Genomic DNA, 15819 nt, shown 5'->3' with positions numbered 1-15819 from the left:
GGCTAGAATATTTTTGAGGTTTAGGGACCGCCTAAAAGTGATACTGGGTTTAGCCGGGATCAGGTCTTTCAGAAAGGGGTCACTCTTGATGATGTGCCAATGTTTGCCCAAAATTGTCCTGATAATTTTGTTTCCATTGTTATACGTGGTGATGAAATTGGTGTTGAAGTTTTTAGCAGGTCCTGAGTTTTTGAGGGGCGGATTTAGGCAGGAGTTTTGTGTTAGTTCAGTGGCCTTAGTTCTTGCACCTTCTATTAGTTTTGGGGGGAAGTGTTTGTCGATGAAACGTTTTTCTAGTACATTGCACTCTTTTTGATAATGGTTATCTGTACTGCAGTTTTTCCTGATTCTCCTAAACTGGCCAAAAGGTATGTTTAAAAGCCACGGGCGGTAGTGGGCGCTTCTGAAATCGATGTAACTATTAACATCTACTTGTTTAAAGTGGGTTTGTGTAATAAATTGGTTGCTAACTCTATCATGGCTGATAGTAAGGTCAAGGAAGTCAATGGAGACAGGGGAAAATGTGTGTGTGAAGGTTAGTTCGTAGTTGTTGCTATTGAGGTTCTCAATAAACTGGGAAGCTTCTTCGTTGCTTCCTCTCCAGACTATGAATAGGTCGTCTATATATCGTCTGTAAAGCAATGCCTGAGAACCCGGGTCAATAACCACCGCTTCAATGTCAACACCGGCTTCGTGAAACACAGTGTATCTCGCCACTTTGCTCAGATACATAAATGCCAATTTAACCTAATCAGTATTCCTCCTATAGAACACATCCATCCAGATGTTCCAAATAGGTTCAATAAACTAAAACAATGGGAAAATTATTGGATTTTTAAAATGGACACACTATATCCAAGGGGCCTGAACGACATTTCGGAATCAGCCTTGGACTAACCCTACCAACAGCATCTATCCCTCATGCATTCACGATTCTATAGCCAATCTACTTGTTATAAATACACTACTAGTAAAACTTACGTTGCTCCCGTTATTCAAAATCCAGACAATTGAAGTAAAAACATCTCTACAACTATCTCCCATATACACATATATTACTATATTACTGTATTACAATGTATTCCCCTTACCTACGTATCCCCAGCAGAGGTTCTTCATTCTTCTCCTATTACATCCACACGAACCCCCGTGGTTTGCGTGTCAACGTGCGGGCCACCATGCGTTCCACCACATGCGCCCCACCTTCTAACTTTGGTCCCCCCCGGCCACCGTAGTTTACATGGTCTCCTTGACAACGATTCAAACACTAAGAAACTGAAACCGACACACTATCTAAATGCCTAATTCTGAGAGAAGTAAACAACAACAAACACACATCATTGCCGTCCTAATTTTATTAACACTGTTTTGGGAACTATATCCTATTTTTCAATAAAAGGCTGCGTTCCCATTAGTTCCGCAAATCCAGATGTGACACGTATCCTTTTTCAGCTTATCCTCCGTTATACATTGTAATTGTGTATTTAACTAAGTACCATTTGTTTTTATTACTTAACCTCAGTATATATTGTTTTCTCTGTTTGCCTACTTTTATCTTGAACTTTGACCCCCAAAGTTTTTTGGCGGTTTTTTTATGTCATCTTCTGCCTCATCTGAATTGGGCCAATCACTACTCAGTGGTGTGTATTTATACTGTCCTGTTTTAAAACAATTTTATGCCTGATGAAGACGCCAGTTCAGCGTCGAAACGCGTTGCTACTGCAATAAAAACATTCATCAATATTACAAGAGACTACTCGTTTCTCCACCGACTTGTACCACTAAGCAGCGCCGAGATAGATCCGTTTTTCTCTCCACCAACCTACTACAAATCAGCGGTTTCCCTCGGTAACCGGATTGGATCTGGCAGCAGCACTCGTGGTTTACCCGCTTTTACCCTACGGCAATCTGGTGAGCATGGTATTTTATTCCTCCATCAGCCTACCTTACTGAATTACACTATGTGGCGCCGTGGTCTTTTTTCTATACCCCGCACTCGCAGTACCAGACATATCTGCACATGGACAGTGCTAATTGGCGAGTGTTGTCAAGGTCGGACACTTAGAGATCTCAAATTAATTGCCTATCCTAAGAAAAGGCCTTCAATATTATATACTTGAAAACCCATTTAAAAACAACACTTCTCTATTTGCAGTTTTTTAGAAAAAAACAACAAAAAAAAACTGTTGAAGCAAGACTCATCCCTCCATATTCCTTCATTTGATTCTTGCCTTTCTATATGCTTGACTATTGTATGGCTTTAGGGCAGAGTTAAGACATCTGCGTCGGGACTCCATTCATGGGTTCCATCTGAGCTTTCAGTCAGGGGAACGCATGAACGGAATCCAAACTGAAACAAACGGAAACCATTGGCCAATGGTGATGCAAATGGAAACCTACGGTTGCCGCTTGTTTCAGTTTTGATTCCGTTCATGGGTTCCCATGATTGAAAGCCCTGACGGAACCCATGAACGGAGTGAACAAAGCCTAAGGTATAAGAATTCCCCCTACAAATTGCCAGAATAATACAACACTTCTATAAATATTTAACAGCCTTGTCTAACATATTTACAACTTGATTTATACCATCACTTATATCTGAATACTGATTAATATAAACCATTTATTCAAATACATAAAAAATATAATCATCTGGCAACTTTGTGTGTGAACCAGCATACATATGCCATTTACAAGAATTTCATTTATTTTATGCCTAAACAAACAGGACACTTAGTTCATAGCAAATACATTGCAGATGTGACCTGTATCATGTATTCCAGTGTCTAGATGAAGCAGACATATAATGTGTGCAAACACAATGTTAAATTACAGCTAGAAAATGCAGGCAGGAATTGTGCCCAAAACAACATTCTGGAAGCGAATGGATGAATCAATGAGTGGTGTTTGTCTTTGTGTAATTATTCTAGTTCTAGTTTCCTGCTGGCCGATGATCCAGGTTAAAACGAAAGACCTGTCACCATGCACGACCAGAGCGAACTCATTTAACCCCTTCCCGCTCCTTGACGTACTATTACGTCATGGCAGCTGTATAGTTCGCGCTCCATGCCGTAATAGTACGTCTCGGGAGTAACGGCCGTTTCGGCCGTCCTCCCGACACATACAGGAGCTGTGACGCTGCTGTCTTGTTCAGCAGCTGTCACAGCTCCTACAGCGGGGACCGATCGCTGTGTCCCCGCTGATTAACCCCTTAAAAGCCGCGTTCTATAGAGATCGCGGCTTTTTAGGGGTTAAGCTGCCATCGCCGGCTTGCTACGCGATAGCGGCCGGCGATGGTGACTATGGCAACCGGACACCAAACAATGGCGTCCGGCTATGCCATAGACGGAAGCCTAGTGGGTCCTGACAACGTCAGGACCCACTATGCTTGCTGTCAGTGAGTAGCTGACAGCTCTAATACACTGCACTACGCATGTAGTGCAGTGTATTAGAATAGCGATCAGAGCCTCCTGCCCTCTTGTCCCCTAGTGGGACAAAGTAATAAAGTGAAAAAAAAGTTAAAAAAAGATGTGTAAAAATTAGAAAATAAAAGATTTAAAAGTAATAAAAGTAAAAATCCCACCTTTTCCCTTATCAGTCCTTTATTATTAATAAAAATATATAAACAAACAAATAAACTATACATAATTGGTATCGCCGCGTCCGTAACGGCCTGAACTACAAAATTATTTCATTATTTATCCCGCACGGTGAACGCCGTAAAATAAAATAATAATAAACCGAACCACAATCACAATTCTTTGGTCACTTCACCTCCCAAAAAATGGAATAAAAAGAGATCAAAAAGTCGCATGTACCTAAAAATGGTACTGATCAAAACTACAGTTCGTTACGCAAAAAATAAGTCCTCGCACGGCTTTATTGATTGAAAAATAAAAACGTTATGGCTCTTAGAATAAGGGAACACAAAAAGTGAATGATTGTTTACAAAACGTATTTTATTGTGCAAACGCCATAAGACCAAAAAAAACTATAAACATCTGGTATCGCCGTAATCGTATCGCCCCGCAGAATAAAGTGAATATGTCATTTATAGCGCACGGTGAACGCTGTAAAAAAAAACGAAAAAAAAAACAATAGTAGAATTGCTGTTTTTTAGTCACCACGCCACCTAAAAATAGAATAAAAACTGATCAAAAAGCCGCATGCACCCCAAGAAAACTACAATGCATTCCTCAAGGGGTCTAGTTTCCAAATTGGGGTCACTTTTGGGGGGTTCCCAATGTTTTGGCACCACAAGACCTCTTCAAACCGGACATGGTGCCTAATAAAAAAGAGGCCTCAAAATCCACTGGGTGCTCCTTTGCTTCGGAGGCCGGTGCTTCAGTCCATTACCGCACTAGGGCCACATGTGGGATATTTCTCTAAACTGCAGAATCTGGGCAATACGTATTAAGTTGCGTTTCTGTGATAAATCCTTTTGTGTTATAAAAAAAATGGTATAAAGAGGATTTTCTGACAAAAAAAAAATGTAAATTTCACCTCTACTTTGCTCTAAATTTTTGTGAAACACCTAAAGGGTTCATAAACTTTCTACATGCTGTTGTGAATACTTTGAGGGGTCTAGTTTCTAAAATGGGGTATTTGATAGGGGTTTCTAATATATGGGCCCCTCAAAGCAACTTCAGAACTGAACTGGAACCTAAAAAAATAAATAAATGAGGCAATACTTCGCTTCTTACATTATACTGATAATGAGCCGTGCCCACCCCGAGATGACCCCAGTTTTGACCGTTTGTCTAAACGGAGACCCCTATTAGACCGTTCCAGTGCCCGGTTTTCCCAAGCATACACCCCCGAGAAGTGTATTTCTATTGATGAGTCCCTGGTACATTTTAAAGGGAGGGTTCAATTCCGCGAGTACCTGCCGGGTAAGAGGGCAAGGTATGGCGTGAAGATGTATAAGCTGTGAGAGTGCATCAGGGTATACCTACAGGTTTAGGATATATGAAGGAAAGGCCACCCCCAAACCAGACTGCATCCTGGACTACAATAGGTACATGGGAGTGATGGACTTGTAAGATCAAGCCCTGAAGCCCTACAACGCCATGCAGTGTGGTATAAGAAGCTGGCCGGGAACATCATATAGATGGCTTTGTACAATGCGTACGTGCTACGTCGATGTGCAGGCCAGACGGGAACTTTCCTGGAATTTCAAGAGGTGATTGTCAAGAACCTAATCTTTAGGGACCAAGAAGGGGGGGCACCCAGTACTTCTGGAAGCGAGCCCACACGCATCGTACCAGGGCAACACTTTCCAGGGGAAGTTCCCCAAACTGGCAAGAAGGGAAAAAGTCAAAAGAGGTGCAAAGTCTGCTATAAGAGGGGGATAAGGGAGGACACAATATATCAATGTGACACGTGTCCCGAATAACCAGAGCTCTGTATGAAAGTGTTTTAAAATTTATCATACATCCCTTGGTTTATAATTTACCCCAATTTTACTTACCCTGATGCACTCCGCACAGCTTATCCCCCCTAGTCTTTCCCCTCTGGGCCCTGCTGTGTGTCCAGGCAGCTGATAACAGCCACATGTAGGGTATTGCCATACCCGGGAGAACCCACATTACAGTTTATGGGGTGTAGGTCTCCGGTCAAAATGGCCACTACACCTCTAGATGAATGCCTTAAGGGTGTAGTTTTTAAAACGGGGTCACTTCTTGCGGGTTTCAACTGTACTGGTACCTCAGGGGCTTCTGCATACATGACTTCGCACTAGAAAATCCCGAGTAGGCCAAATGGTGGTCCTTTCCTTCTGAGCCCTCCCATGGGCCCAAACGGCAGTTTATCACAACAAATGGGGTATTGCGGCACTCAGAACAAATTGCGCAACAGAATGGGGTATTTTGTTTCTTGTGAAAATAAGAAATTTTCAGCCAAAACTACATATTATTTGACAAAAATAATTTTGTTTTCATTCCCAGACCAATTCAAATAAGTTCTGTGAAGAAACTATGGTGTCTAAATGGTCACATTACCCATAAATGAATTCCTTGAGGGGTGTAGTTTCCAAAATGGGGTCACTTCTGGTGGGTTTCCATTGCTTTGATACCTCTGGGGCTCTGCAAATGCGACATGGCACACGAAAACCAAACCAGCAAAATCTGTACTCCAAAGAACACACAGCGCTCCTTCCCTTCTGAGGCCTCACATGGGCCCAAACGGCAGTTTATTGCCACAAATGGGGTATTGATGCACTCAGGAGAAATTGGGCAACAAAATTGAGTATTTTGTTCCCTGTGAAAATAAGAAATTTTGGTAAAAAATTACATCTTATTGGAAAAAATGACATTTTTTTAATGTCACAGCCCAATTGAAATAGGTGCTGTGAAAAAACTGTGCGGTCAAAATGCTAACAACAACCATAAATGAATTCCTTGAGGGGTGTAGTTTCCAAAATGGGGTCACTTTTGGTGGGTTTCCATTGCTTTGATACCTCTGAGGCTCTGCAAATGCGACATGGCACCCGAAAACCAATCCAACAAAATCTGGACTCCAACAAACATATAGCGCTCCTTTCCTTCTGAGCCCTCCCATGGGCCCAAACGGCAGTTTATCACCACAAATGGGGTACTGCCACACTAAGGACAAATTGGGCAACAAAATGGGGTATTTTGTTCCCTGTGAAAATAAGAAATTTTGATCACAAATGACATTTTATTGGAAAAAATGACATTTTTTTTCATTTCAGAGCCCAATTCAAATACGTGCTGTGAAAAAAATGTGCGGTCAAAATGGTAACAACAACCCTAAATGAATTCCTTGAGGGGTGTAGTTTACAAAATGGGGTCACTATTGGGGGATTCCTACTGTTTTGACACCTCAACACCTCTTCAAACCTGGCATGCTGCCTAAAATATATTCTAATAAAAAAGAGGACTCAAAATGCACTAGGTGCTTCTTTGCTTCTAGGGCTTGTCTTTTAGTCCACGAGCGCAGTAGGGCCACATGTGGGACATTTCTAAAAATGGCAGAATCTGGACAATACATATATAGTAGTGTTTCTCTGGTAAAACCTTCTTTGTTACAGAAAAAAAAATGAATAAAATTGAAATTCAGCAAGAAAAATGAAATTTGCAAATTTCACCTCCACTTTGCTTTAATTCCTGTGAAATGCCTGAAGGGTTAAAAAACTTTCTAAATGCTGTTTTGAATACTTTGAGGGGTCTAGTTTTTAAAATGGGGTGTTTTATCAGGGTTTCTAATACATAGGCCCCACAAAGCCACTTCAGAACTCAAGAGGTACCTTAAAAAAAAGGCTTTTGAAATTTTCTTAAAAATATGAGAAATTGCTGTTTATGTTCTAAGCCTTGTAACGTCCAAGAAAAATAAAAGAATGTTCAAAAAACTATGCCAATCTAAAGTAGACATATGGGAAATGTGAACTAGTAACTATTTGGGGTGGTATAACCGTCTGTTTTACAAGCAGATGCATTTAAATTCTGAAAAATGCAATTTTTTCAAAATTTTCTCTAAAGTTTGCAATTTTTCACCAATAAACACTGAATATATCGACCAAATTTTACCACGAACATGAAGCCCAATGTGTCACGAGAAAACAATCTCAGAATCGCTTGGGTAGGTTTAAGCATTCCGACGTTATTACCACATAAAGTGAAATATGTCAGATTTGAAAAATGGGCTCTGAGCCTTAAGGCCAAAACTAGGCTGCGTCCTTAAGTTAATTTGTGACATATAACAACAGCTGCAGTGTAGCTGTCAGTGGGAGAAATAATGAAATATTAGTTTACCAAACTCGATAAATCAGGCTGAAGTAGTACTTTAGTTTTACTTCCCTTGGTTGTGTTTATTTTCCCTTCTAGTATATATTGCCGGCAAAATAGTAGCTAGAACACGCTTCCATTTATTACTGCAATTTAGAACGTAATGGTAAAGAAATATAAGTTCACCGGTGGACTTTTATTTACTTAGGGCACCGGAGTAAAGCAGTAACAGACTGAGGTCCCTTATGCCTACCTGAGGAATTGAGGAGGGTCCCCCTTCATTTACACAGAACATGTACGTGTCCACTTTAACCCCTTTTGACCAGGACATTTTGTGCATTAATGACCAAGGATTATTTTTTGTTTTTTCACTGTTGCATTCCAAGGGTATGTTCACACGCTTAACAATAAAACGTCTGAAAATACGAAGCTGTTTTCAAGGGAAAACAGCTCCTGATTTTCAGCCGTTTTTTAATTAAACTCACGTTTTTCGCTGTGTTTTTTACGACTGTTTTTGAAGCTGTTTTTCTATAGAGCCAATGAAAAACAGCTCCAAAAAAATCTCAAGAAGTGATATGCCCTTCTTTTTCGCGAGCGTTTTTTTAACATGGCCGTTCTTCAAAACGGCCGCGTAGAAAAACTCCACATCGGAAACAGAACGCACTTTTCCCCATTGAAATCAATGTGCAGATGTTTGGAGGCGTTCTGCTACCGATTTTGCAGCCATTTTTCGACCTGAAAAATGGCTGAAAATAGGCCGTGTGAACATAGCCTAAGAGTCGTAACTTTTTTTTATTCCGTCGACATAGCCGTATAAGGGCTTGTTTTTTGTGGGACGAGTTGTATTTTTCAATTGCATAATTTTTGGGTGCATATAATATATTGATTAACTTTTATTAACATTATTTTAGGAAATCATTTAAAATAAATAGCTATTCCTGCATTGTTTTTCATGTTACAAATTTACGTCTTTCACTATGCGGCATAAACACCATGTTACCTTTATTCTATGGGTCGGCACTATTATGGGGATACCAAATACGTAGAGGTTTTATGTTTTCTTAAGGGAATTTTGACATTGTTTTTTGCGGGTTTTTTTGGACGCTGTTCACCCGGCTGCTTAATTAATGCATTAACTTTATTGTTTGAGTCTTTACGATCGTGGTGATACCTTATATGTGTAACTTTTTTTTTTAATATAATGTTATTTAATCCGCACAGTGAATTCTGTAAAAAAAAAAAAATATCTAAAAAAACAGAATTGCTGTTTTTTGGAGACATTAGCTCCCAAAAAATGGAATTAAAAAAGATAAAAAAAAGTCAAATGTATCCCAAAATAGTACCAATAAAAACGATAGCTCACCCCGCAAAAATTAAGCCTTCACACCGCTAGATCAAAACATAAAAAAGTTATGGGTCTCAGAATTTGGCGACACAAATCTAATTCTTTTTGTAACATACTGTAGTTTTTTCTTTGTAAAAGTGGTAAAAAAGCTATATAAATTTGGTATCGCTGTAATCATATTAACCTGTAAAATAAAGTTAAAATGTGTTTTTTACCGCACGCTGAACTACGTAAAATGGAAACCCAAAAAACGATGGCACAATCGCTGCTTCTTGCCCATTTCACTTTCTCAGTACATCATATGGTACATTAAATGGTGCCATTAAAAACTACAACTCATCTCGCAAAAAACAAGCAAACATACGGCTATGTCGACGAAACAGATAGTTATAGCTTTTGGAATTCGGGAAGGAAAAAACTTAAATAAAAACCGGCTGCATAGCCAAAGGGTTAAGGAATTGTAATGTATTCATGTAATGATGTACAGTAAAAAATTGTGTAGTACCGTGTTAGCCAGAGACAATATGAAATGTTAAATACTTTTGTGACACAAAAGTATTTAACATTTCATCATGTAATGATAAAACATTTTCCAACGTACTATGTGTTTTTTTACTGTCTGCCACAGAGAGTTCGAATACCATATTACTGACCTCTTCCTTTTGCCCAGGTATATGTTCTATTTGTTACAACAGTTTTCACATCTTGAATCTGAAGCTCGGCTTGTGTATGCCTCAGGTGAAGTTCACTAGTTTTATTTGACGTCTTCAATGGTAAAATATATTTTGGGATACCTTTGTAAAACCAAGCTCCTGATCTCTTCCAGACCTGTAAAAGCAGAGAAAAATGCTGAGGAACCTGATCGCAGATTTGATTTATTTTGTATGCAGTACTTTATTCGTGTGCCTTAGGGCTTGTTCACACATAATGGAATAGTTTCAGAAAATTTCTGCAGCAATTCTGCAGAAACTAGCAGAATATCCACACCATTTCCTGTGTTTTTTACTGCAGAAAATGTTGCGTGTTTTGTATTTTGCTGCGTTTTTTTTTTTTCAATGCTGGGATATGGTGATATCTTTTTCTGAAAAACTCAGCAATTCAGTCAACTTTCTGCAGTAGAAATGGACATGCTGCGGTACATAAAATACGCACCGCAGGCGAATTTCTGCACTGAAATTTTACTCAGCGTTTGTTAAACCTCACCCACTTTTCTGCTACTGTATTCTGCTGCGTATTTTCCATCCGCAATTCCGAATGGAAAACACGCAGCAATCCCGTTACGTGTGGAAAAGTCCATACAGTTACACTTGATTCCAGGCAGCTTCTTCCATGCTTGTTTCTGTAGTAGATATGGCTGCCCGCCTGAGAGTACATAATATTCTCAACATATATTGCTCTATTCTGACAGAGCAGCTTTCTGAAATAGCCTCCTTTTTACATTGCATGTAATGACAAAAAACAGCACGGTAGTACGGTCTACTTAAAAATTCTGTTAGATCTTAGACTTTACAAGGAGCATGAAAAAAAAAAAAAAAGGCAGCAGAAGATGATCTGTAAATGCCTAACATACAGTATCTTATCACATAGGTACATGGAAAGTAAATTTATGCAAACAAAGCCATTTTAATTGTGTCATCATTAAGAATATGATCGCTGAAAACATATACTACCAATGCAAATCTAACCATTCATGCCCACTACAATCTACAAAACGTATGGAAATAAGACATTAGGGGAGTAATTATAATATCTGGCAGACTGTCTAAAATGTATAATTACGCTTTATGTTCTTTGACAAACAACAGTCTGTCGGCTTTGAGAAACATAATAAGCACAGTTTATGACGGTCTTTCTGCACAGCTGGGAAAGATTAAATCAAATCCTCCAAATTTCAGCCAAGAGAAAGAGAGATGACATTTCCCATGCAGCATTAAATCCATGTTATACTTTCAACATGAAGCTGTGCGGTCTAAAAACACAGGACACTTATCTTGGACTTGGATGCACCTTAGTAGCACATTATGTAAAAAAGTAAATTGTCATTATACACTCAACACTTGCAATATGTGTTATGCATATAATCATGAGATTTCTTTGTGGCCAATGGTATATGTATAGACTGATCCACTATAAAAAATAGGCTCATTTGTTTAGAACTAAACCGAGCAGAAACAGGACCAGGGAACCAATGGTAAGGGAGTCAACAAAGCTAGAAGAACAAAACACAAGTCAATCCGACCTAAAACACAGCACTAGAAAAAAAAAACGAGAAGGAAGCTTAGGATGTAGCTGGAGCCACAACCAGGATCTGCATACAGGAATACCAGTAACCTAGTAGACTATTATGAGCAAGACACTAACAAGTCTGAAAACAGGATTTATATACTATATACAGTAAGTCTAGTGTTTGTTTCTACCATTCACAGTGTTTACCTAAAACGGAAACTAGAAAAACTTTTTCAGATGAGCTCCATCTCTGCTTATTGTACAGGATATATTCATTGTAGTCTCTATATTTGTCAACTGTGTAAGGCCTTATTCACATGAACGTATATTACGTGCGTGAAAATCACGCACGACGCACTGACCTATGTTAGGCTATGGGGACGTTCAGACTGTCAGTGATTTTCATGCAGCGTGTGTCCGCTGCGTAAAACTCACGACGAGTCCTATACTTGCCTGTGTTTCGCGCAGCACGCACCCATTGAAGTCAATGGGTCTGTGCAAATCGCGCAAGGCACACGGAAGCACTTCCGGGTGAAGCGCGTGATTCGCGCTACAGTTGTTACAGAAGTGAAGGGAAACATAAAAGCTCCTCCTTCCTTACTGTTTCGTAACATAAAAACAGAGTGTCATAATGATGCCGGCTGCGCGAAAATCACGCAGCCACACACCATATACAGATGCCACACTGAACTTTGCGCGAGCAAAACGCACACGCTCGTGTGAGTCCGGCCTAAACAGTTTAACATAGTGTAGGAACAGTTTTTACCGCTGCTAACAAATCAAGAAACATTATTGACTTTTTTTTTAGTTATACTGATGCTCAGAAAGTAGAGTAGAGCAGTTCACTTACGAATTATGATGAAGAATTGATAATATTCAGTTTTACAACAGACTGTAAAAAGATGTGCTTTTACCTACCAGTGTGATGAGCCTATTTCTAGCTGCTAATGTAAAAACTGCAATATTGCATTTTTTCTTTTACGTGTGTAAAAATGACAAAATCCCTGCCATTTTCACACAGCTTTTCACAAACCAAAAACATTTTAAATAGATGCCACTCAATGCTTATACACCGCGTTCCAAATTATGCAAATGTTATTTTTCGCTAATTTTCCTAAATAGTCGATGCAAATGACAGTCAGTATAATCTTCAAGCCATCAACCGTTGGAGTATAATGCTAATTTTATTGAATAAATCTCCTAATGATAACAGATTTTTTTTTAGAAGTAAAAAACTCAAAATGCACTGTTTCAAATTATTATGCACAACAGAGATCAAAACATTTTAAAGGTTGTAAAGAGAACTAAAATGGTAATTTGTTGAATTTGCAGAATCAGGAGGTCATATTTACAGAAATCAAAAGCTCTTTCAATCAAAAAAAACTTAACAGGCCAAGTTACATGTTAACATAGGACCCCTTCTTTGATATCACCTTCACAATTCTTGCATCCATTGAATTTGTGAGTATTTGGACAGTTTCTGCTTGAATATCTTTGCAGGATGTCAAAATAGCCTCCCAGAGCTTGTGTTTTGATGTGAACTGCCTCCAACCCTCATAGATATTTTGCTTGAGGATGCTCCAAAGGTTCTCAATAGGGTTGAGGTCAGGGGAACATGGGGGCCACACTATGAGTTTCTCTCCTTTTATGCCCATAGCAGCCAATGACACAGAGGTATTCTTTGCAGCATTAGATGGTGCATTGTCATGCATGAAGATAATTTTGCTACGGAAGGTACGGTTCTTCTTTTTGTACCACGGAAGAAAGTGGTCAGTCATAAACTCTACGTACTTTGCAGAGGTCATTTTCACACCATCGGGGATCCTAAAGGGGCCTACCAGCTCTCTCTCCATGATTCCAGCCCAAAACATGACTCCGCCACCTCCTTGCTGATGTCGCAGCCTTGTTGGGACATGGTGGCCATTCACCAACCATCCACTACTCCATCCATCTGGACAATCCAGGGTTGCACGGCACTCATCAGTAAACAACACGGTTTAAAAATTAGTCTTTATGTATTTCTGAGCCCACTGCAACCGTTTCTGCTTGTGAGCATTGTTTAGGGGTGGCCGAATAATAGCTTTATGCACACTTGCAAACCTCTGGAGGATCCTACACCTTGAGGTTCGCGGGACTCCAGAGTTACCAGCGGCTTCAAATACCTGTTTGCTGCTTTGCAATGGCATTTTAGCAGCTGCTCTCCTAATCCTATTAATTTGTCTGGCAGAAACCTTCCTCATTTTGCCTTTATCTCAACTAACCCGTCTGTGCTCCGAATCAGCCACAAATCTTTTCACATTACCATGATTACGCCTAAGTTTTCTTGAAATATCCAATGTTTTCATACCTTGTCCAAGGTATTGCACTATTTCATGCTTTTCAGCAGCAGAGAGATCCTTTTTCTTTCTTTCTTTCCTAGACTCTGTGGACTAAGTAACTAAGTAAATATTCTAACCTACAGACTGCCCAGGAGGATCTTTCACTTCTTAGACCACAATTAAGAAACATTCTTAATATGAAGTACAAACATTATGTTCATGGAGACAAAGGTTCTAAAACTGGCCTGTGCAAAAAGGATTGCTTCACAGCGTAACACACATCTATGGATTATTTGACTTTTTTTTTTTTACCCCATTATTATACCACCTGACTATGCCCCTGATGTACTCTGCACAACGTACATTTGCCCCCACATTATTAAAGGAAACACCAGCAATACTCAAACAAATCTACCAGCAAGAAAAATCCGCACTCCAAAAGCCAAATGGCGCTCCCTCCCCTCTGAACCCTACAGCGTGCCCAAACAGAAGTTTACTTCCACATATATGTCATCGCCATACCCGGGAGAAACCTTTTAACTATTTTTGGGATGTGTGTCTTCAGTGGCACAAGCTGGGCACGACATATTTGCCACTGGAGTGGCATATCTAGGGAAAAATTTTAATTTTTACTTTGCACCACCCGCAGCACATTAATTTATGGAGAACACCTGCGTGGTTAAATTGCTCACTACACCACTTAATAAATGCCTTGAGGGGTGCAGTTTCCAAAATGGGGTCACTTCTCAGGGGTAACTTATTATTTCACATCAGAGCTCTGCAATTGTGAACCAATACTTTGTAAATCGCCAAATTAGGCCCTTATTTTTACATGGTACACTTTCACTCTTGAGCCCTGTCAAATGTCAGGCAAAAGATTAGGGCCACATGTAGGGTGATTCTAAAACCAGGAAACACAGCATAATAATTATGGAGCTGTCTTGTTATGGTGGCACAAGCTGGGCACCACATATTGGCATATCTATGCAAAAAATACCATTTTCACTTTGCAACATCGAGTGCACACTAATTTCTGCAAAACAACTGCGGGGTTAACATGCTCACTACACCCCTAGGTGAATAACTTGAGGGGTGTAGATTCCAAAATGGGGTCACTTCTGGGGGGTTTCCACGGTTTGGTCCCACAGGGGCTTTACAAATATGACATAGCGACCAGAAACCAATCCAGCAAAATTTGCACTCCAAAAGCAAAATGGCGCTCCTTCACTTCTGAGCCCTACTGTGTGCCCACACAGCAGTTTATGACCACAAATGGGGTATTGCCATACTTGTGAGAAATTGCAAGTATTGGGGTTCTTTTTTTCCTTTATTTGTTGAGAAAATGAAACATTTTGAGCTAAAGCTACATCTTATTGAAGAAAAGGGATGGTTTTTATTTTCACTGCCCTATTCTAATAAATTCTATGAAACACATGTGGGATCAAAATGCTCACTACACCACTGGATGAATTCTTCAAGTAGTGTAGTTTCCTAAATGGAGTCACTTTTTGGGTGTTTTCATTGTTTTGGTCCCTCAAGGGCTTTGCATATGTGACATGGCACCCGCAAACCATTCCTGCTAAATTTGTGCTCCAAAAGCCAAATGGCACTCTTTCCCTTCTAAGCCCTGCCGTGTGTCTAAACAGCCGTTTTTGACCAGGTGGGGTATTGTTTTACTCGGGAGAAATTGCTTTACAAATTTTGCAGTGCTTTTTCTCCTTTAGTCCTTGTGAAAATGAGAAAAAATTAGCTAAACCTACATTTTCTTTGAAAAAATTTTGATTTTAATTTTCACGGCCTAATTCCAACATTTCGGAAAAAACCTGTGCCATCAAAATGCTCACTATACCTCTAGATAATTTCATTGAGGTGTGTAGTTTTCCAAATGGGGTCACTTTTGGGGAATTTCCACTGTTTTGGCACTGCAACAGCCCTTCAAACTGACATGGTGCCTAAAATATATTCTAATAAAAAGAAGGCCCCTAAATCCTCTAGGTGCTCCTTTGCTTCGGAGGCCAGTGCTTCAGTCTATAGGCATATTAGGACCACATGTGGGACATTTCCTAAAACTGCAGAATCTGGGCAATAAATATTGAGTTGCATTTCCTTGGTAAAACTTTGTGTTACAACAAAATGGGATTAAAAATTAATTTCTGCAAAAAATAATGAAATTTGTAAATTTCAC

The 15819-nt window shown here is 39.6% G+C and overlaps 1 protein-coding gene across 7 annotated transcripts in view; it reads right to left on the bottom strand.

Moving 5' to 3' along the window:
* RPH3AL (rabphilin 3A like (without C2 domains)) overlaps positions 1-15819 on the bottom strand; it is a 340146-nt gene that overhangs the window by 113329 nt on the left and 210998 nt on the right. For all 7 annotated transcript variants that reach the window (XM_075852932.1, XM_075852933.1, XM_075852931.1 and 4 more), the window contains one exon: positions 9744-9918. In XM_075852932.1, the coding sequence (XP_075709047.1) occupies positions 9744-9918 (175 nt within the window). The remainder of the gene's footprint in view (positions 1-9743; positions 9919-15819) is intronic.

This window comes from Rhinoderma darwinii, chromosome 2 (assembly GCF_050947455.1).
Source record: "Rhinoderma darwinii isolate aRhiDar2 chromosome 2, aRhiDar2.hap1, whole genome shotgun sequence".
Classification (NCBI taxonomy): domain Eukaryota; kingdom Metazoa; phylum Chordata; class Amphibia; order Anura; family Rhinodermatidae; genus Rhinoderma; species Rhinoderma darwinii.
This window is presented reverse-complemented; position numbering and strand designations above follow the sequence as displayed.